General features: G+C 56.9%; 2 protein-coding genes across 4 annotated transcripts; one reads left to right on the plus strand and one right to left on the minus strand.

The window, feature by feature from the left end:
- Positions 1 to 1856: 1856 nt before the first annotated feature.
- On the minus strand, positions 1857 to 8997 carry LOC104338688 (parathyroid hormone/parathyroid hormone-related peptide receptor-like). Its single transcript, XM_075443822.1, has 13 exons — positions 8920 to 8997; positions 6946 to 7051; positions 6426 to 6536; positions 5910 to 6034; positions 5594 to 5688; positions 5043 to 5229; positions 4403 to 4556; positions 4161 to 4221; positions 3518 to 3584; positions 3131 to 3229; positions 2623 to 2760; positions 2454 to 2495; positions 1857 to 2219 (listed from the first exon to the last, which is right to left on the minus strand). Exons 1-13 carry the CDS (start codon positions 8995 to 8997, stop codon positions 1857 to 1859), a joined length of 1626 nt encoding a protein of 541 aa, XP_075299937.1.
- LOC104338689 (myosin light chain, embryonic) lies at positions 4785 to 19629 on the plus strand. 3 transcript variants are annotated; one of them, XM_075443838.1, is made up of 12 exons: positions 4785 to 5320; positions 6997 to 7720; positions 8880 to 9175; positions 9481 to 9588; positions 11902 to 12124; positions 12620 to 12874; positions 13739 to 13766; positions 16186 to 16335; positions 16899 to 17072; positions 17487 to 17564; positions 18253 to 18296; positions 19408 to 19629. In XM_075443838.1, the coding sequence occupies exons 6-11, from the start codon at positions 12776 to 12778 to the stop codon at positions 18279 to 18281; spliced, it is 558 nt and encodes a 185-aa protein (XP_075299953.1). In that variant the 5' UTR covers positions 4785 to 5320; positions 6997 to 7720; positions 8880 to 9175; positions 9481 to 9588; positions 11902 to 12124; positions 12620 to 12775; the 3' UTR covers positions 18282 to 18296; positions 19408 to 19629. The 3 variants fall into 3 exon arrangements, with proteins under 3 accessions (XP_075299953.1, XP_075299952.1, XP_009943054.2); XM_075443837.1 differs by lacking the exon at positions 4785 to 5320 and having other exon boundaries at positions 6879 to 7720; XM_009944752.2 differs by lacking the exons at positions 4785 to 5320; positions 6997 to 7720 and having other exon boundaries at positions 9075 to 9094.
- Positions 19630 to 20483: the final 854 nt, after the last annotated feature.

Genomic DNA, 20483 nt, shown 5'->3' on the forward strand with positions numbered 1-20483 from the left:
TGCTCCCTCCCTTCCTGGATCTCAGCTCTCTGCCACTGGGAACTGGCCCTGTGTGTGGCATATGCTTGGGTTTCTCCCCTTCTTTTTAACGCATCCCTGTGCTGTTTGCTAGGATTATTGAAATTCCTCACCCCTCTCTCAGCTACCAGGAGCCTCTCGAGACTTGAGTGAGTAAATATTGATCACTGACAGAGAGCTATAAACGTCAGCTCACAGGTCCGTGTTAGATACAGAAGAGGGCTGGGTCCTTCTCCTTGGAACAAGGCAGCAGTGTGAGCAGCGTGCCGACTGCCCTGACAGGGAACCTCTCCACTTTCAGTGCCAGGCTGTCCTGCTTTCTGCTAAAGAGACCAGAGTGCGACTCACAGCTGAGCAAATCGATTGCAGGGAGCTCGGGTTGGTTTCTAACGTGTAGTGCGGGGGTGCTGCTCCTGCCTCTGTGCCTCAGTCACCCCTCTGCCTGTCATCTCCCAGAGCAGGGCAAACACCCAGCTGGGCCAAGAGCCCTCTTCCACGTCGTAGGGCGCTTGCTCTCTTGGGTGGGAGGTGGTGCGGATGTGACTGATTCTGCACCATCTTCTGGGCCGTTTAAAGAACGTGAATCCCAGAGCCCTTCCTGGCCTTCTGGCTGGCTCTCCCTCCAGTGCTTTCTAATCCTGGTGACTCGCCTTGTATTTTAGCTTCTCGCTGGAAGAGCTGGGAATGCACAGAACTGGTTACACGTTCTCTGGCACTGTCCTTACCATGAAATTACTGCCTGGAGGGAATGTATCTCATTAGAGCAGGTAGGAAAAAAATTCTCTGTGCTACCACCAACAAGCTGTTCAATTTTAAGCGGCCTATGTATCCCCTCTCCCAACGATGTCATCATTCTCCCCTCCCCTGTGGTCTGACTGAAGAGGGCTGGGCATTGCAAGCCCCTCGGGAAATGTCTTTTCCCGTCAGGGTGACAAGCCTCCCCCAGCAGCGCGTGTGTAGCAGAACAGGCAGGGGGAGGTCGGGGCTGCCTCTTCCGCGCAGCGAGCAGTGAGAGCAGACCGGGCTGGCTGTGAGCGTGGCTGGGTTTCCAGCCCTTTGTGCCCCGGCTGCTGTGTGTGACACCGCTGAGTCCGTAATGGAGTTTGAGGACAGAAGCAAGCCATGCATACTGTCTCTTTATTCACTTTTTAGCCTGCAAAAAGATAACAGGGCCAAGGCTTTTGCATGCAGTGGTCTGTGTAAAGCTGGGGGACCCAGGCGTTTCGCTGCGCCCTTCCCAGGCCGTGAAGCTTGGCCTCCCTCCCAGTATCCCAGTGACTCATGCTCCCTGTTAGCGGCTGAGCATTGTGTGCTGGGTTTCACAGTATCTGTGAGCTGCGTGAGGATGGAAGTAATGGCAGGGAGAGCCGCAGAACAGCTCTGCAAGCACTCTGCACTCTGCCAGCCCCAGCCGTACAGCGCAGGAACTGGTGCTAAATGGGGGAGTCAGACTTCGGGACTGTGGGCTCGTCAAATCAGCTCTATACACACTGGAGCTGAAATCACCTTCCAGACTGTCGAGGTGAGGCTGAGCCTGGAGGATTGCTTCTTGGTAATGGTTCGAGGCTTCGCATGCACAGACATCCCTCACATCTGTCACTTGTGCATGGAAGGAAATGAGGTTTGGCACTGGCTGCTCGGTTTTAGGCCAGGCAGGCGGAAGGAGCGAGAGCACGTGGTCCCTTTGCACGCTGACGGTGAGGGAACGGGAGCTGTGTTGTTCCAGCTGCTGTCCCCTACCCCAGCTCTCCGTGCAAGCACAAAAGCAGCCCAAAACACGTGGATCAGCATCTTTGCAGGCATGGCTGGATGTCCAGCTGGGAGGGAGACTGTTCACTTCATAGCATCGTCTCCAGCTCTTTGTTCAGGTTGGGCTGACGCTGGTTCAGGTCTGTTAAGTCCACGATGTTTTCCCCACAGGCTTTCTGGCTCATCTCCTGGGTTGGACAGGGCAAAAAGTTACCTGAGGCGAAGGAGCTGGGGACGTAGCCCGGCAGGCTGGCACGGGCAGGGAGCAGCAGTCCTCGGGGCTGCGTGCTGCCTGCCCCTCGCCCCGCGAGGCTCGTGCTGAAGCTGGTGGTGGCATGGGAGGCCAGGCCACCGCAGCAGCAGCTCCTGGCCGCGCTGGTGGCACGCGCCTTCTGCTTGAAGTCCAGCGCCAGGCTTCGCCGAAAATGGGCTTTCTTGATCTCCGCCTGCACCTGAGGGAGAGAGTGGAGATGGCTGCTGGTGCCCAGGGACAGCAGAACCGGCAGCCCTTCCCCATGGTTTTCACTCCTAGTGATTTTTTTTTTTTTTTTCCTTTTCCAAATCCTACTGAGAGGGATGGATCTGAGATTTCCCTCTGGTTATCCCAGCCTGGGGGCTGCAGGTTATCTTCACTGACCCTAAAGGGGCTGTAACAGGGAGCTCAGCTGCTCACGCTTCTGACTTACCTCCCCATTGCAAAAGCAGTAGATAAAAGCCACAAAGAAACCCTGCCAAAAGAAACAGAGGAGGAGTTTGAGTCCTCAGCCGGGACGCTGTACTACATGTACCTCCCCCCTCCCCAGACAAGCATCGCTAGGTGTTGGGAGCAGGGCCGGCAGCCCTGTGCCGATGTACCTGAGAGGAGTTGAAGAGCATCTCATAATGCATCTGGATCTGCCACAGGACCCCAGAGACCTCGGTGTAGGGCATGGCCATGAACACCACGTAATGGACTCCGAAAAGTGGCATCAGCACCAGCGTGGACTTGAGCAGCTTCCTGAGAGGAGAAATACTCTGAGCCGTCAGCCAGGAGCTGCCACCAGCCTGCAGCCCCCTTGCAGCCGTTGGTGAGGGTCCCAGCGAGGAGGGCAGCCACTTCAGCTTCTGCTGCTGCCGCAGCTGATTTGTGCATAGCCCTTGCACGCTGTCCAGCGTGGAGAAGGGAGCAGGCAGAGCCTGAGCTCCTGAGCCGGCTGTTTCAATCCAAAGGAGCTGCCAGGAGAGCTGGCTGCCATCATCCCGCCACCCTCCCTTGCTCCTCCAGCCATTCCTATGCTCTTCGTTCAAGGAGAAGCCATCTCAGCAAAACAGGCAGAAAATGAGCCAGACCAGGGCTGGGACGTGGTTTTGCTGCTGCCGGCACTTGCCTGTACTGCTGCCGGGGGTCCAGCTTTCCCGTGTTCGTCTCCCAGAGCTTGGAGGCCAGCACCCGGACAATGTTGAGGAAGAGGAAGAAGTTCACCTGCCGACAGACACCCACTGTGGTTTTGTTGCCTGCAGTGACCTGGGCCTGCCCAAGCAGCCCCTCAGATGAGGACAGGCAGTGCTGGGTGAGCTGCGGGCAGGGATGTGGGGGTGATGCTGTAGTCAGAGTGGGGAGGGACCAGTGGCCCTGGATCCCTCTGCGTCATGTGGGCCCTCCCCGGGTGCCAGGGTGACCAACCCCAGTGACCACAAGCGAATGGCCCTGGGTCTCTGTCAATCACCTTTCCCCAAAAGGCATTGGGAGATTCAGCCACGAGATTCTTACCACGATGGCAGCCAAGATGGGGACCTGATAAATCCACTTCATGTTCCCCGCACTGAGGTCCCAGCACCTGAAGAGACCAAGAAAGAAACACCCTGGAAAAACCTGGAATCACTGATGAGGAAGATTGCCAGCTAATGGCTCCCTGTACCCCCAGCCACCGTCCCCGTCCCCCCACCTTTCACCTCCCCTGTGTGAGAGGTTTGTGGAGTTTGTGTAAGTCTTGCCCCAACAGCAGCTGTGCTACAAGCATCCATCACCACCATGGTGCTGCAAATCAGTTTTAATTTGGCATCAACCTTCCCGAGAGCTGCTTGGCCATCTAAAACTCTTGCTGTACGTTCTGTGGCTTTTCTCATCTTAACATGCTTAACTTCAGAACATGCCCTTTAGCGTTTGTCTTTGCACTGTTTATTGATCGATTTATGGTGTAAACCTGCATCCAGCTTCCTCCCAAATGCAGAACAAAACCGCTATTGGTCTGGATTACTGACAGTTTTACAAACAAGCCTTGTACCTGTGTTCACGCCTCTTGTTCTTTTCAGGAAATTTTCAGAAGTTCTGGTGACCACAGAGTTTTTTTGCTAGCATTTGCAACCAGTCTTTCCCTCCCCCAAGGACTATGAGAGAGGGTGGACCTACGTACTGCGTATCTGCCAGAGAGGCCCTGACGCTGGCCCAGACGGACACAAACACAGCTGGGAGACCTGGCGGGGCAGGAACCAGAGCGAGGAGCATGGATGAAGCATCATGTTTGCAGACCAAGCCAGTTCCTGGCAGCTCGTTGGCATCCCACTGCCCTTATCTGGGCACCCAGTGCTGCTCTGCCGTGGCTGATGCCCCAGCTGGTCTCAGCGGCCACAGCATTGGGTTGGGCTCCACGCTTACCCCAGCCGATGATGATGAGGACCCACAGGTAGTTCTTGTTGGAGAGGAAGGCCATGAAGATCAGGCTGTGCAGGTAGAGACCTTCCACCAGGATCCAGTAGTGGTTGGTGGCCAGAAAATAGAGGAAGAGAGTCACCACCACCTTGCAGCCAACCTGTGGAAATGCAGTCAGAGCAGTGCCCGTACCGGGCTGTCCCCTGAGGGCAAAAGCCAGTGGCTTTTGCTTTCTGGCCAGCAAAACCCAGGCTGTGCCCCATGCATGGTTCATGTTTCTCCTCTTGCACGGAGCTGCTCCCGGGTGCATCCAGGGGACCAGAGCTACATCTGCCCTGGGATATCCCAGCATCAGAACTAGAGCAGATGCTCTAGGTCTTGCCCGTGGGAGAGGTATTTCCCATGTCAGAGCACTCTGAGCTCAGGCAGGCTGCGAGACCCGTGTCCTCTGCAGATCTCATCTCTACTCTGGCACCAGGGGGGGAAGCTGGGCCGAGCTGTCGGTGGCCCTTCCTCCCTTCCCAACTGCATCGTCCCTGAGCAGCACAGCCCCAATCCGAGAGGGTCCCGAGCGCATCCCGTTGCACCAGAGCTCCTAAATCCCCTTTTTCCCTGATCCTGCCTCCGGTCTCTGCGTGCCACTTGCCAGGTGGCTCCGTTGTCCCGGCGAGGGACCCATTTCCGCCTTGAAGTCGTCCTCCCGCATCTTCTCCGTCTCACTGGCCAGCGTGCCCGAGTAGAGCACCATGTCCTTCACGAAGATGCTCACCGCCCGGCAGATGAAGGAGGTGAAGAGGTGGACGTGGATGTAGTTGCGTGTGCAGTGCAGGCGCCTGCAGAGAAGGGGTGCGACACGAGCCCAGTCCCAGCTGCCCAACGAGCTCATCGCACGTGGGTTCAGGCAATGGGGAGGTCCCAGAGAAGGTGAGCTCCAAGGTGTCAGCCTTCCCAAGGGCACAGAAGCCAGGTCGGGGGGTAAGTGGGGTGTCAACCCTTCAAGAGCAGGGTGGAGTGGATGGGGAGCTGATCATACTGGGGATGGTTTGGGGCTTTGGGAAATGGTCTGGGGTTTGTGCTGGGGTTTGGGGACAGTTCCTGTTCCCTAAGGGGCTGCTCCCCGTCGGGGGTTTGTGTGTGCAGACGATGGGGAGGAGATGGTTCTCCCCGCCACGGGGATGGGGTTCAGCTCCTCCTTACTTGAAGTACGAGAGAATGCAAACGGCAACGATGAGGGAGGCCAGGGAGATGGAGTAGCCGACAGTGTACATCAGGTGCAGGCGGTCAAACACTTCCTGGAAGAGAAGGGCTGGGCTCCACGGCCTCTCTGCAGCCCAGGGCCCCCCACTTCTTCCCCCAGCCTCTGGGCAGAGAGCATGGCAGGGGGGAGCAGGGCTTGTCTGGGGGGTGAAGGGGGAGGAACCCCGGCTCCCAGCAATTCCCCTGGCCTTTGCTGCACGCTTCCCTCGTCCCCATCCCAACCCCTGTCCCCAGCAGCCTCAATGAGCAAGGTCACCTTCTCATGGCTCCGGCTCTCGGAGGAGAAGAGCAGAGCACATTCGGTGTAATTGGCCCAGGTCTTATTGATGCTGAGAGCCATGGCCCACGTCCCGTAGGCGCTGCAGTACCTGTAGGCATGACCTGGGAAGGGTGGTGGGTGCTGTGACAGCGGCAGGACCAGTGGGAATCACAGAATCCCAGCATGGGAGGGGTTGGAAGGGACCTCTGGGGATCATCCAGTCCAACCCCCCCTGCCAAAGCAGGGTCACCCAGAGCAGGGTGCACAGGACCTCGTCCGGGTGGGTTTTGAATATCTCCAGAGAAGGAGACTCCACAGCCCCTCTGGGCAGCCTGGGCCAGGGCTCCGTCACCCTCAGAGGGAAGAAGTTCTTCCTCGTGTTCAGCTGGAACTTCCTCTGCTCCAGTTTGTGCCCGTTGCCCCTTGTCCTGTCACTGACACCCGCCCATGTCCCTGCTCAGTGGAGGATTATCACCAAGGTGAGGTCGGTCCCTGCCCAGGTGCAAGCCTTACCTTTATGGTTGAAGTCGTAGATGTAGTCGGGGCAGGGCACTGATACCTCCTGGCTGGGGGAGCCCTTTGGCCAGCAGATAATCCCATCCCACTCTGGAAGGCAGCTGGTGTCTGGCCAACAAGCAAAGACACGTCTTGCTTTGGCTCCAAACAGGGCCACAGCGCAGCCTCCAGCTTCCCCAGGCATGCGCCACGCAACCACCCCCAGTCTGCGGAGCAGGGGGGATGGGGAGGGGGACACGTCCCATCGCATCCCACCCTCTTCTTGGGGGGCTGAGGCCCTCTACGTGCTCTCATTTGCGGTATGCATGGGGCAGCCAGCACTGGCTAATTAGGTGATGATTTCATTAGCAGCTAATTGCGCCTAGAGCAGCCACGGTGCCAGGAGCTGCGCAAACCCGCGCCAAGACCCTGAGCACATCCTTGGCCCCATCCTGCTGCCATCAGAGGGGACAGCATCTCCCACAGCATGGCCAGCTCCAGCGGGCTGGCTGACCCATGCGCAGGGGAGGGACGCTACCTTTGATCTTCTCCAGTTGGGCTTTTATGTCTCTCTGACATTTCTCCTTAGCCTCCACCAGGAGATAGATCTGCTCTTCTTTTGTGAGAACATCGTCGGGGTCGACCTGCCACGACAAAACTGAAGCGATGACCCCTGCCTCCACGTGGCTTGGCTTGGGCCAGCAGGGTCAGACAGCAGCTCGGCTCAGGTCGCCTCTTCGTGCTCACAATTTAGAGATCAATCCTCCCTGGGAGAGCTCGACCCACCCTGGTGATCTCCATGTCCCTGGAGAGATGCCTCCACCTTCTCGGTGACATGAGCCACCCACGGCTGGGATCCAGGAGCTGGGAGCTGGGTGCAAAGCTGCCCTGTCCCAGCAGCACCCTGAAGGTGGCTGGTGAGACACCCACTAACACTTCCTGACTTGGGGCAGGACCCACGGCACTTCTGCTGCCACAAAACACCCCGTCGCTCCCTGCCACCAACCCCTGAATCCAACCAGCTAATTAACAGCAAGTCCAAAATCACAAGGGGCTCAAGGGCCGTTACGGGAACATGATCTCCCGACATGGGAACAACGCTTTGGCTGAACCCCGCAGCGTGGTGGTCTCGCCCGCAGACTCGTAGCATCAAGCAGGGCCATCTTCGGGGCAAGAAATGAAGAGTCAAAGCTGGTCCAAGAGACAGGCAGAGAAGACAGGAGCACGCGTGGAAAATGGATGTGCTGGTGGGCAAAGCTAACGGAGCAGCCAGGGCACGGCTGGGCTCTCCCATCCCTCCCCAGGCGAGTCAGGTTTGTGCAGCTTTGGGTTGATTTAAATGACTCAGGGAAGAGAAAAAGCACTGCCCACCTTCCTGCTCGCCTTTTTCCCTCTTGCAAGGCTGCGGTTGGCCACAAGCCCCGCTTCCGCGCTGCCCGTGGTCTGCTGAGAAATGCATGTACTTTCTGTGCTAGAAATCAGTGCCGTGTCAGGCTTCTGCCCCCGCTCCCCTCGCCCGCCCCACCAGTGTTGCTGGACATCCCCGTTGCCCACGACGAGCCCTCCAGAGCCGGTCTGGCAGCCTCTGGTCAAAGCGGGGGCCCAGCACCAGGAGCAGCAAGACCCAGATGGGTGCAGCCTGCAGTGTCAGCAGCCTCCCAGACTGCAAAGGTTTTTGGGATGTTTTGGACTGAGATGCTGAGTTTAGAGCCAGGATGGGGAAAAAACTTTGGAAGAGAAAGATTAGATTAGATATTAGGAAGAAATTCTTCACCATGAGGGCGGTGAGGCCCTGGCACAGGTTGCCCAGAGAAGCTGTGGTTGCCCCCTCCCTGGCAGTGCTCAAGGCCAGGTTGGATGGAGCTCTGAGCACCCTGGGCTGGTGGAAGATGTCCCTGCTCATGGCAGGGGGGTTGGAGCCAGATGATCTTCAAGGTCCCTTCCAACCCAAACCATTCTGTGATTCTGTGATTCTATGAAAGGGAGCTGCGATGCAGGGGGTTTGCGTTGGCTCCTGGACTGCCCACAGGCGAGCGGGGCCAAATCCTGCTCCAGAGAGGGGACCCTGAACTCCCATTCACGCTTTTCCCAAAAGCAGCCATGTGGGTGGGTGGGCAGAGGGGGGGCTGCTGAGGGGCGCAGGGCAGGAGCGGGGGTCCCTGCTTCGGGAGAGGCGCTGGGTACGCCCAGCTCTGCCCTTGCCACATCCCTCCAGCCTCGCCTGCGCTGACCATAAATCACCCCACGCTTTCTGTTCCCCTGAAGCCTCCGAGGCAGCGAACCCTGCCCTGGATGCATCCAAGAAATGGAAAAACCATCACGTTGCGGTGTCTCCATGGCTGCTCGGAAGCTTTTAGCGGGAGTCAGAGGTCTCCCCTCCTGCCCGGCAGCTCTGCGGAGCGGGACATGCAGCCGGGGGGCACGCAGCCCCCGACTAGAGCGGGTTGCACAATTAATGATATTTCAATGCAGGAGAGGGACCGGAGGAGCCCACGGGGCCACGCAGACTTACCAGAGCCCACGCAGAGCTCAGGAGGCAGCAGCAGAGGAGAGCTGCCGTGATGCCTCCCACAGGGACGTATGGCTCCATGGTGTCCTGCTCGGATGGGGACCTCGGGGACGGTGAGCTGGAGAAAGCGAAGCCTTCACCTGGGGACAGCTGGATTGCTGCCGGCCCGGGCCCACAGGTGATGGAGAGGGCTGGCGCGTTTGGCAGGACAGAGCATCTTCTGGGAGCACCTTCCCGGCTGCGGCCCCGTCGAGGAGAGGTGACAGCAGGGGCACAGCCCGTCCCAGGGTGCTCGTGGCTGGGGGAGCACCCCGGGGTGGGTCCCCCGTCCCGGCGAGCACTGCCCCGGCAGGGCTATAGGGAGCTGCTCACAGGCTTACCAGGCAGGGGGTTTCTCCCCCACCATCCTCACTGCTATTCAGTCTCTGCGTCTCTCCGGCTTTAAGCAGCTCCCAGAGTGTGAGCAAACAATTCCCGTTCAGATGAGGATGGCAGAGGTTTATTGGCTTAGCCCTAGGTGCTAAAATCCTCTTCATTCAAGGCAGATTCCTCTTCTCTTTTCAGAAACTTCTCTCACTGCCTGGTGGCTCATTTTTCAGCTGCCCCTCCAGCCCCAGACTGGACCTGAGGAGCCAAAGGACGGTGGGGAAAATCCCAGCGAAGTGGCTGGAGGTAGGGAGGCAGAGGGTGCAAGCGCGTGAGCATCACCTCGGCACTGATGCTCCCGAGATGGGATGTCTTTCAGGCAGACGCTGGATTAACCCTTTTCCTTCTGTCAGGGTTGGGGGGTGTTTTGGGGAGATGTGCTGGGATCAGTCACGCTCCCCACGCAGACAAGCACTTCGCTGCCTTTGTGCGTTTGCTTTGCAAAAGGACCTCGCTGCACAAGGGCGTTTCGCCTTCCGCGGAGGGCGGCTGATGACAAAATCAGCACTGCTGCTGCCTGGAGCGGGCAGGAGCGGGCAGGACAGGCAGGCAGTGCTGGAAGCGGGGAGTTTCCACCCAGGCGGGTGCTTCACGCAGCCCGTGAACGAGATGAACTGAACCGGCAGGGCCGGTGGGTGATGGCCGCAGGTGATGCCAGCCCCATCGGAGCCGTCCCTTGTCACCTGCATCCCCTCGAGGAGGCCCCAGGGCTGTCCCCTGTGTTTCAGCATCATGCAGATGCCCAGCTTGGACCTGCCAGCTCGAATACCTTGTGTGTCCCCCCCACAGCCCAAGCATCTCCCTGGGGAAACGGTGGCACGGAGCAGGGAGTCCTTGTTCACCGAGCAGGTTGACATCAGTGGGATGAGGCTGAAGTCCAAAAGCCCTGTGCCAAACCCTGGCAACAGCAGGCTCCCAGCCCAGGGCCGAATCCCTGGCCTATGTAATCCATGGCCAAGCACAGCTATTGCTGCCCGCAGAAGGGCAAAATCCTGCGCAGGGCAGAACCCCCGGGGCCTCCCTCGGGGTTTTCCTGGTAGGGCGGCTTGTCCTGGTCCCAACCACGAGTCCCCGTGGCTGCTTGGAGGAGGGTCAGACTCTTGCTCGGCTCCTGCAGCGAGGAAAGGCGTATCAGCCGGCTGAGAGAGCAAAGCAAATCCGAATGACAGCGCTCAGGAGGTGCTGCTGCTCCCTCCGATTAAATCAGACAGGGAAAGAAGCCTCTTGGTTGCTTTCCCTGCCACGGCAATCAGCTGTGAATCGAGGAAGGATTAGGGCCATCTTCAGCAGCCGCCCGTCTCCCCAGACCAATTTAGCCACCACCCTGGACCATCGCGTGGGTGCCCGGTGGCATCGCTCTGCCGAGCCGCACCGCAGCGCCCGCACTTGCTCATCGGGATGCTGCATGGGTACGTAGGGCAGGAGAAGGGATAAGCAATTAAACTGCAGGATTAACGTTTTCTGAAGGCTCTTCTGGGTACCGATTTCTGACCCAGAAGCTGCTGGGGAGGGAGGGCAGGGTGAAGGCGAGGTTATTTTGGAGTCGGCTGGATGCGTGTATGGATGGATGCTGGCTGAGGGGGAGGCAGCTCAGGGGCAATTTGATTCCCACTGCAGGTGAAACCTGACCTAGGCTCTGAGTTTGCAGTTAGCAAAACATGTCATTGCTTCTTTTTTTTTTTTCTTTTTGCTAAATTACTTGCTATATTATAGAGAGATCTGGAAAGCAATCGTTGCAAATGACACCCACCCAGCCCCATCATCCAGCCCCCTCAGCTCCCCGAATCCACGCTCGCAATCAAGAGATGACGGCAGACAGCAAATTTCCCAGCAGTTTCCTGCTGCCTCCTCCTGAAAGACCCCCATAACCCGGCTGCGACAGCTCAGCCTCCGGCTCGAGCAGCATTTCGGCGGGGAAGGGGGTGGGGGGGCTCTGGGCACAGGGTTGAGCTGGGGACACCCCCTCTTCCCATCGCTCCTGGCCCTGCAGCAGCTCCAAAACAGCAGGACCAGACCTACCTGGTCATGCCAAGCCTGAGCCGCTGTGACACAACACGACCTGAACCAGCCCAGCTCAACGACCTGAAAATACAAATATAACAACATTTTCTATATCTACGTATCAACAAAACTTAATTACATACATAAATAATGCGTATATGTGCAAATACAATGGCTCAGGGTCCAGCTGGCCCCAGGACCTCGTAGCTCTCGCACCAGGACAACCGGCATCCCGCAGGATCCTGTTCCACCCAGCGGCTTCCAACCGTCCCTGCAGCCCAATTTACGCCAGCGCTGGCCGGAGAAGTGAGCCTGTGCAGCGTTGGCGCAGCAGAGACGATGGTCTCATCTGCTGTAATTAATTTTTGCCCATTTATTTCTGTCACCAAAATGCCAGCTCTCGGACCCCAGTGCAGACTGGGGATGGGTTTTCCTTTGCCTGTGCTCTGCTGCAACCTGACTATATTTAAGTTGATGGTTTAGGATGTCTCGGTGTAACCCATGAGCCCCATTTTCTGGGATGCTGAACCTCGATGACTTCTTCTGGCTCTTCCACAGGTCTTCAAACAGTTGGGAGAGGAGGGTGAGAGCAGGAGCATCTCCCACTGGAGCCTGCCCAGCGCTCGGAGAGGAGCTGAAAGGAGACCCTGACGCCCGCATCCCCGCAGGTTTTGGGATGCATGGGACGAGGGGTGCAGGGCTGCGAAAGCCCTGAGCTGATGAATGAAGTGCCTGGCTTTAGCCATCGTTTGCATTACCCTCGTTAGCCACCCCGACGGAGGTGAGCACAGCCTCTCGCCTCCAGCATGGCCTTTTCCAGGGCACAGGCTCAGCCCTGGGGAGCAACTGGGGCAAACGAGACCCTCAGCACGCGGCTGGGGGGATCGTTCAGAGAGGACTGGGCTCCTTCGAAGCAGCGCTTCATAAATCCCGGTCTCAAGAAGGGCTCTGCAGCGTCTGCCCTTGCAGGCCTGCCTAAAAACAGACACGCTTTTCCCGTGGGTATCGTGGCAGGTTTATCAGCCGCCGTGTTGCTATTTTCTTGCCAGGCACCCGGGGCCGTTCGCGTTTAGGTTTTCAGTGATCATTTAGCAAGCGGCCCCCATGCAGCCCACCCAGTGCAGGTGCTGGAGGGGGAGATGTCCCCCCTTTTGCAGCTTGGGGGGGGGGGGGGGGCGGCTGGTGGCGGCTGGTGGCTTCACAGCACTGGGAGCCGATGACAATGGGCAATTGTCAAGTTGAGGCCCCTCTCGTTTGAGTTTTCTTCCTTTTATAGTAAGTAGCAGTTGCTCCAGCAGCTGGCCTGCCCCTCTGGGGTGAGGGCAAGGCTCCATATATAAGGGAAGGAGCAGACATTGCCTTTCATCCCTCCGTTTGGTTGCTTCGCCGGGCAGCAGGACTCATCCCTGCACCTTTGCAAAGACCCAGCGCGATGCCACTCAAGAAGCCGGACCCAAAGAAGGAAGCAGCCAAACTGGCTCCGGCCCCGGAGCCACCCAGAGAGCCTGCCTTCGATCCCAGGAGTGTGAAGGTGAGTGAGGAACAAAGACGTCAGTGTCTGTCTTCGTGCCTGTCATCTGCCGGGCACGGGCGACGCGGTGTGCCATGCAAACAGCGTTAGCCAGGCTGAGAGCCAGGGTTGGGAGGGGAATATTGTCAGATTGCACTGATGCAGCGGGCTGGGAGGGATGCTCTCCTTGCCGGGGGGGGAGATGTTTCAATCTTCCCCCATCCAGCCCTGCACAGCACCCAAGGAAACTGCTCTGCACTGGGACGCTGCTGCCCAGAGCTCCGGCTGCGGAGTCAAATGCCTCCCAGCTCCCGGCTGAGACGCCGTGTCGGGGCCCCGGCGGCATTTAAAATCTTTTCTGCCACCCACTGTCTCCTAAATCCTAAAATCCTAAAGTGTTTTGCTGCCTGTGTTGTCTCCTCCACATCAGAGCATCTTTTATCCAAGTCTCTACAACAGGAGCTCACTTTTTCCATGATTCCCCGGGATATAGTTACATTTTTAAGCCAGAGCTGTGGCTGGAGAGTTGTTAATAGCAGGCTCAGCACAGAGGCTGTTTAATCACTTGAACTAGGGATCAAGCCTTGGAATAACATCCTTTCCACCCGAGACAGCCCTGGCCGTGGTCCAAGCATCCCTGCTGTCCGCCCAGCCCTTGCCCGCCGGGCTGCTGCCGGCTGCGCTCTCCGCAGGGATCTCAGCTCCGCAGCGAGGGCAGGAGCGCTCCTGGGCACGGCACGGCCGGACACAGCATGGACGCGGCCCCTCGCCTCGAGCAGGCTGTGGGGCTGGGGAGGCCGAGGTGCAAACGCAGGGGAGAGCCCCTTGGTCACCCCCGGCAGTAGCACAGCCCTCATGCCCGGCTCTGTTCTCTTCTCCTGACAGATTGAATTCACCGCAGAGCAGATCGAAGGTAAGTGCAGACGTCACCTTCTCCCAGAGATGGCATTAGACACGGGGAGAGCTTTTTCCAGGTAGTTTTTCACAGCAGACATGAGAGCCGAGGCCCCACACTTCACATCCCCTCCTGGGATCCCTCCAGCAGGGTCCGGGCACCCCATTCCCCCCACCACGCTGCTCATCCTCCAGGATGGGCTCGGGAGGTTTCCTGGCAGGTAGAGGGGACACATGAAATCAGAAAGTCACGTCCCCGACCAGCATCAAGCCAGCAAGGAGATGAGGAAGAGTGCTGGTGGGAAGGGAGGGGAGGCAGGAGATGGAGACGGGAGCGATGCCGGAGGGGAGCGGGAGACAGCGCAGGGGTTTAGCTGAGACTGCAACACCGGGCTGTCGGCAGCGATGAATGGATCCTGGCTCCTTGCTCTGCGCTGAGGGTGCCCCAGTCGAAGGGGATAATCTCCAGTTCAGAGCCTGGCAGGGAAAAGGTATTTTTCCATTCATGGTGAGAGATGCAGCCTGGTTCAAAGCCTGGGATTCGTGTGGGAGGAGCAGCCTCTGGCGATGCAGGGACAGCCCCTTACCAAGGGGTTAAGCTGGACTTCAGCTTTCTCATCTCTCCACAGGCATTTTTAATGCTTCTGTACAGCCTAGGGAAGGGGCAGGGTCTGAGGGCAGAGCCTGGTGGGAACAAGCGGAGGAGGAGACTTGGTCTGGGGGCCAAGTCCTGCAGGCTTGGCCCCCAGACCAGCTTTTGAATGGAGAAAAGAGAGCCGGTAGAAATGTGAGCGAGTTAAAATGCGAAGACATTTGTATTTAACCTGCAGCGATGTTCCAAAGCGCAAGACACGCTGCCGCGGCTGCAGGTAGTCGGGAGTGGACATCACCGAGCACCCTCGCAGCGGTGCCCCGAGCCGGGGACTCGCAGGCAGTGATGTCCCTCTCTGGGTCCTCCAGAGCCTGGTGGAGGGATCTCACCTGCCGAGATGGAGCCGTCGTGAGGTCAAGCGGGAAAGCAGCAGCACCCCGAGGGGCTGGGGGGGACCCTGGACAGGACTGCTGGGACACAGCATGGACGTCATGGGGACAGGTCCAGGGGATGGGGAGGCTTAGCAGAAAAATACAAAGGTGTCAAGTTGAAAATGGAGCAAATCCAAAGCCCTGGGCAAGGCTTCCCACCAAACGCAAGGCAATGCCTACCAGCCCATGACATCTCCATCGCCGCATGGAGCCCACGGTTGTTTCATCCCATACAACAGTAGGAAGAGCAGCAGCTCTGCTTTGAGCGACCTATTGCTGGACATCATGAAGAAAGTGGACCAGGACCTGGAATTCATGAGCACCGCAGCCAAGAAACTCGCAGCTCTGAGCATTCATGTGGACAGGCTGGGAAGGCCGATCACCCGCTTGGGCCAGTCAGCGGCTCCACTGGGCTCGCTGACCTGGAGGCAGCAGGATGAAATCCAGAAGCGTGTGGAGCATTTGCTGCAGGAAAACCACGATCTCGCTGCCTGTGGGGAGCAGCTGGGGAGGCAGGGCCAGCCACCAGCCTCGGGGCCCTTGGCTTGGCTGCGGAGGAGGGGGTCAGGACTTGGGGGGGGTTACTGGACAACTGGTTTCCCACATTTTGCACCTGGGACACCAGTGAGGAGCCTCTTGTAGTGGAGATCTTCTGGATTGAAATGAGAGGCAGAGACCAGGCTCTGAGCAGTGCAGAGCGTGGTTGTCCATGTAGCTAACATTGGGATTAAAGAGAGAATCCAGCAGCAGGTCAGGAAGCTGAAAAGCATCACACATAGAAGGAAAGAGGTCCTTAAGTGCTCCTAATTTAGGCCTCCTCCCTCCAGGTAAAATGTAATGCTTAATGGCATGATAATTTACGGGAGCGAGCTTGGAAATGAATCTCTCATCCTTCCAAGTAGGGTCGGCATGACGTGGGCTGCAAGGCTGGGGTGGACACAGTCACCATTGCCCTGCCTGGCTGGGGCTGGGGGGATGCCAGCAGAGCGGACGGGGTGTTGCAGGTGCCATGGGAGTGCAGTGGGACCATCACGGGGTCCTCCGGAGGCCCGGGTCAAAAAGGGGAAGAGCAAAGGGGATGTTCTGCAGCAGAAACAGCAGCCTGCACCTGCAGCCAGCGCTGCCAGCGCAAGGTGGTGCAGGAATCCCAGCAGGATTCGTCCAGCCAGCTCTGCACGGGTGGCAAAACCTGCTCAAGCAGCTGAGCGACTCGCTGAAGGAGTCTGGCAGGCTTTGGTGGCTCCTTGCTCACGCTAGCGCAGGGCTGGCTGCCCTGGGCAGCAGCGATGGGTGCAGAGGACACTCACCACGCACATGTCCATCCCTTTCCCTGCCTGCCAGGCAGGACTCGCTCCCGGGGGGGTGGGAGATGGGGCCAGCGTGGCAGAGGACATCCAAGCTCTTCTTCCCCGCAGAGTTCAGAGAAGCCTTCAGCCTGTTTGACCGGACGCCTACAGGAGCCATGCAGATCACCTACGCGCAATGCGGGGACGTCCTACGGGCGCTTGGCCACAACCCCACCAACGCAGACATCCTGAAGGTGCTGGGCAAGCCCAAACCAGAAGGTGACAGCAAACTGGGGCAGTGGGGACAGGGTAGGACAAGCCATCCCTGTGCTCTCTGGCAGCAAGCAAGGGATTATGGAGGGGGGGACAGCTTTCACAGCTCTGCGAGATGAAGGAATTGGGAAGGAAATGATGCAGAGGGGTTTCATTCCTGCGTAATTCCTTCCCTCCCCCTCCCCGTACCATGGCTGACATAAGGGATAGGCTCTCCTCACCCAGGGATGGTGGCAACTGATGCTGTAGCAGGCCGTATCCTGACCTGGTGCAAACTGGTGTAACCTGAGCAGTCCCAGTGCAGCTGCATTGCCTTGGTGACAGAGGACCTACCCGCTGGTTTTAATTTTTGGCTGATATGAGCAGTCTGTGTGCAGATGTTAATACTTGATTCCTCATGTGGATCTTCCCACCTCGAGTATAATATACTAATAGTCCCATCACCTTGTGGGCTTTGCCCCCTGCACTCAGATGGAAATGAGAGCAGGAAGGTTAAGCAGGAGGTCCTCAGAGGCTGACTTAAGCCCACTGAGGTCCATCTCTGACCCCAGCTCCTCCTCCCCTTCCAGAAATGAACACAAAGATGCTGGACTTCGAGACCTTCCTCCCCATCCTGCAGCACTTCACCCGCAACAGGGAGCAGGGCACCTTCGAGGACTTTGTGGAAGGGCTGCGTGTCTTCGACAAGGAGGGCAACGGCATGGTGATGGGGGCCGAGCTGCGCCATGTGCTGGTCACACTGGGTACGGGCTGGCCCTGGGGAGGGGAGCAGGACACCCCCCAGCTCTTTCTGAGCGAATGGCTCGGGTTAGTTGGCTGGTCTCACACATTGGAGAGACCCTTTTTACTCTGCCGCTCGGAGGCTTTTGTAGGAGTGAATGGCTCCGGAATACGTGGCCTTTTCCATCTCATACCACAGCTTCGTGCATGATCCCAGTGAGATGGAGAGTCCACAACATCCTCAGTTATCAGACAACCATGGCAGCTTGGTCCTCACTCCACAATCTCCCACCAGCTTTCCCCAGTCTGTAGTGGTGCACAGCTCCTTTTTAACCCCCTTTTCCTTCTTCTGGTGGCTTTGGCTGTCTGGAAGAAGGACAGGATGGTCCTGGTGGACTGAGAAGCCTTCCCCTCACCTCTCCATCCTCTTCTTCCAGGGGAGAAGATGACAGAAAGCGAGGTGGAGCAACTCATGGCAGGGCAAGAAGATGCCAATGGCTGTATCAACTATGAAGGTAGGAGCCAGAGATTCCCATCGGAGCCATCAGACACAACTGTCTTGTCTTAGGGTGCAAAATGTATCCTCTGTGAGAACACTGGTGGTCACTGGGAGGGAGGTGTGGACCACCCTCCAAAGCCTCTCCGAGGACTGTGAGACATGTCAGCTGGGGTGGGAACAAGGAGGTCATGCCAGCGCTTTCCAGTAAAAGCAGCTGAAGACAGCATGTTCCCAAGGGCTTCAGGAGTGTTTTATCCCCAGTTTTGGCACTGTTTTGTTGTAAGCTATCAAAAGTAAACCAAGCTGGCATCTTTCACAGCAGAGGCTGATGGGGAACATTTGGAGACCCAGATCGCTCATGGCTCCAAGAGGGTGAAAATCTGGGTTAGGGGGTGGTTAAACCTGGGAACCCCTCAAATTGGAGGGCATTGAGTAAAAGCTGGTACCCATTTCCCTTGGTCCCAGAAAACGGGACAGTGGTACCGGCTCGTCTCCAGGAGGGGTTTGGTATCACTCGAACCAGGTTTGGGATGGCATGCGAAAGGTGGGAACAGCAGGAGAAATCTCAGAGCAGGCAGACAACATCCCTTTCTTCCCCAGGGTGCCCCAGGCTGGGGGTACCCCCTGCTGCCCCTCTGCCTGCCCCACCACAGCTCGCAGCATGCTTTCACCTCTCGTGCTCTCATTTCTCATTTCCTCCTCAGCTTTTGTCAAGCACATCATGTCTGGCTGAAAGAAGAAACTTCAGGTGAGTTTATCGGGGTCTCCTGCCGCTTCCTCCAAAATTGGAAATCCTGCAGGTAACAGCGAGGGGCAGAGGAACCAAAACCCAAATGCCACAAGCAACGCTGCAGTGAACTAATGCCACAGGAATAATCCCAGCTCTGACAGCACAAAAAGCTGCGTTCATCATAACGAGCTTCAGTTGGAACTTGTGCTCTTTAAAATTTATCGGGACAGCAGCAGCTGCCAGTCACGGTCTGGTTAATTGTGTCGATTCTCTGCTCAGAAAGAAAGAGGTTGGTGTGGTTTGCAGCGGTACGTTTTCTAACCCACCAGGAGCTAAGGTGGCCATCAACCAGCCACCGGTGGGAATAAATATTTTAAAACCTGTAGCAGTGAACGACTGGATGCTAAGAAAATACGAAATACTTAGCAGGGAAATTTCTGAACTACAGTGCTAACACTTAAGAAACATCAATATTCCCATTACCATGAGAAAGAATATGGAAAATGTACCATAGATGTTTGTGAAGCTTTTTTTGTGCTAAGTCTGCCTGCAGAAAACAAGAGAATCGGGTTTCTTTCAGGGTGAACTATCCCTTTGAAATCTATTCAGTTTAAAAGAAAATCCAAGTTACTAAGAACTGCCCCCAGTCTCCCCTGCCAGTTTCCTGTGGTTTGGTTATCTTTCATTCTTTTCTTAAACATTTTTCCTCTCCTCAGCTGTGTGAAAGGCAGCAGGCAAAAAAAAAAAGAAAAAAATGACCTTCAGATACTGTTAAATACACAAATTAAATATTTGGAAAATAATTGGAAACCTCTTTCCTCCCCCCCCCAAATCTTTTTAAACATCAGAAGGTTAAAACAGAGACAGACAGGAGTCTGAACTTTGAATGTTCCGCATGCTTTTAATCTTGTTTTTAATCCATTTCTCTCTGGTTCGTTTTCATCGGCTCTGCAATACAGGTGGTTCGGTGGCAAACGCTGCCGGGGAGATTTAATGCTGCACAAAACTGTTTGCATGAAACACTTTAATGGTGTGGAATTATGGCTGTTGACATTTTGGGTTCATCTTAGAAGGAGCACTCTCATCTCAAAGATTCATTGCGTTAGGCCCTCTCCTGCTTGTCTCCCAGGCCCTCGGGAATGTCTGAACCCACCTGAGCACCACGAACAGCGAGATTCCTCCATCCATGTCCCTTCCTCCCCGGACGTCGCACATCCGCAGAGATGTTTCGCATGAGCCACCATGAAGAGTTGGCCTTCATGTGTGTGAGTCTAAGCCTCGGTAGACAATGAGACATCTGCAATTTGTTTTTAAACCTTAAGTTATTCTTTTCAGGTTTTTCCTGTGACATTTGGCTCAATAAATTTCATTCTTTCCTCCCTTAAATGGTATCTCTGCTTTGGCTTTGGACAACTGATTGAAGCAGTAGGTGGAGGAGACCCCTCGGTCTTCACCAGCTATCAGAGACAGCAGGCTGGTCCCACAGAGAAGGGAACAAGGCAGGTTTTGTGGGTGCTAGATGTGAGGGAGAGGTCAGTCTTGGGGGTGAGGGTCTTTGCTCATCGCCCCACCCTCGGTGCGGGGCCGGGAGCTGGGTGGCAGTCTGGCCACGTCTCGCCAATGGAGGTAGGTAGGCCTGGAGCAAAGTGAGCATGAGGGACAGGTCGCATCAAACAGACCCTGTGTTCTTGGGAGATTCCTCACCTCCTCTCTGCCCTAAAACCAGCCCTTTTTCAGACTGGTAGCCTGCAACGTGCTGTCCCTTGAGCATTCCCGCCAGGTCCAGGCTGAACTGCACTGTGGAGCAAAGAGGGACCTGCTTGGCCCTGCTGCTGGCTCTGCCGCCGGTGAGACCAGCAGGCACCTCTCCTTCTTCAACGCGCTGCCGGTCCCAGCCAGGAAAGGCCAGGCTCCCTTTAAAAAGCCAAAAACATCAGAGAAAACATGAAATACTTTATTTTTTCCATATCATTGACAGGTCTGAAAGTCTAGTTTTTAAGGTTGATTTCCAACAAGTTGAATCTTGATGAATCAGCAAGGGGGAAGGAAAACGGGGAAGCAGTGGGTATTTCTGGGCCAGGTCCCACGTCCACGTGCATGGCACAGGACAGCGGGTCCCTGGGGTGCGGACAGTGTCCTGCCTGGGATGGAGCCCAGCCAGGACAGGGCTCCCTGGATGGTTCCTCTCCAGGCAGATGGCGCGTT

Source organism: Opisthocomus hoazin, chromosome 26, assembly GCF_030867145.1.
Source record: "Opisthocomus hoazin isolate bOpiHoa1 chromosome 26, bOpiHoa1.hap1, whole genome shotgun sequence".
NCBI classification, from domain to species: Eukaryota; Metazoa; Chordata; class Aves; order Opisthocomiformes; family Opisthocomidae; genus Opisthocomus; species Opisthocomus hoazin.

Excerpts from the sequence above, each read along its gene's own strand:
- LOC104338688 (XM_075443822.1), bottom strand. The coding sequence starts at position 8,997 with ATGGAGCCATACGTCCCTGTGGGAGGCATCACGGCAGCTCTCCTCTGC. Across the intron at positions 7,052-8,919 it reads TGAGCTCTGCGTGGGCTCTG|GTCGACCCCGACGATGTTCT; the intron begins GTAAGTCTGCGT and ends TTGTCGTGGCAG. Across the intron at positions 4,222-4,402 it reads CCTCATCATCATCGGCTGGG|GTCTCCCAGCTGTGTTTGTG; the intron begins GTAAGCGTGGAG and ends CTGCCCCGCCAG.
- LOC104338689 (XM_075443838.1), top strand. The coding sequence starts at position 12,776 with ATGCCACTCAAGAAGCCGGACCCAAAGAAGGAAGCAGCCAAACTGGCT. Across the intron at positions 13,767-16,185 it reads CACCGCAGAGCAGATCGAAG|AGTTCAGAGAAGCCTTCAGC; the intron begins GTAAGTGCAGAC and ends TCTTCCCCGCAG. Across the intron at positions 16,336-16,898 it reads GGGCAAGCCCAAACCAGAAG|AAATGAACACAAAGATGCTG; the intron begins GTGACAGCAAAC and ends CTCCCCTTCCAG.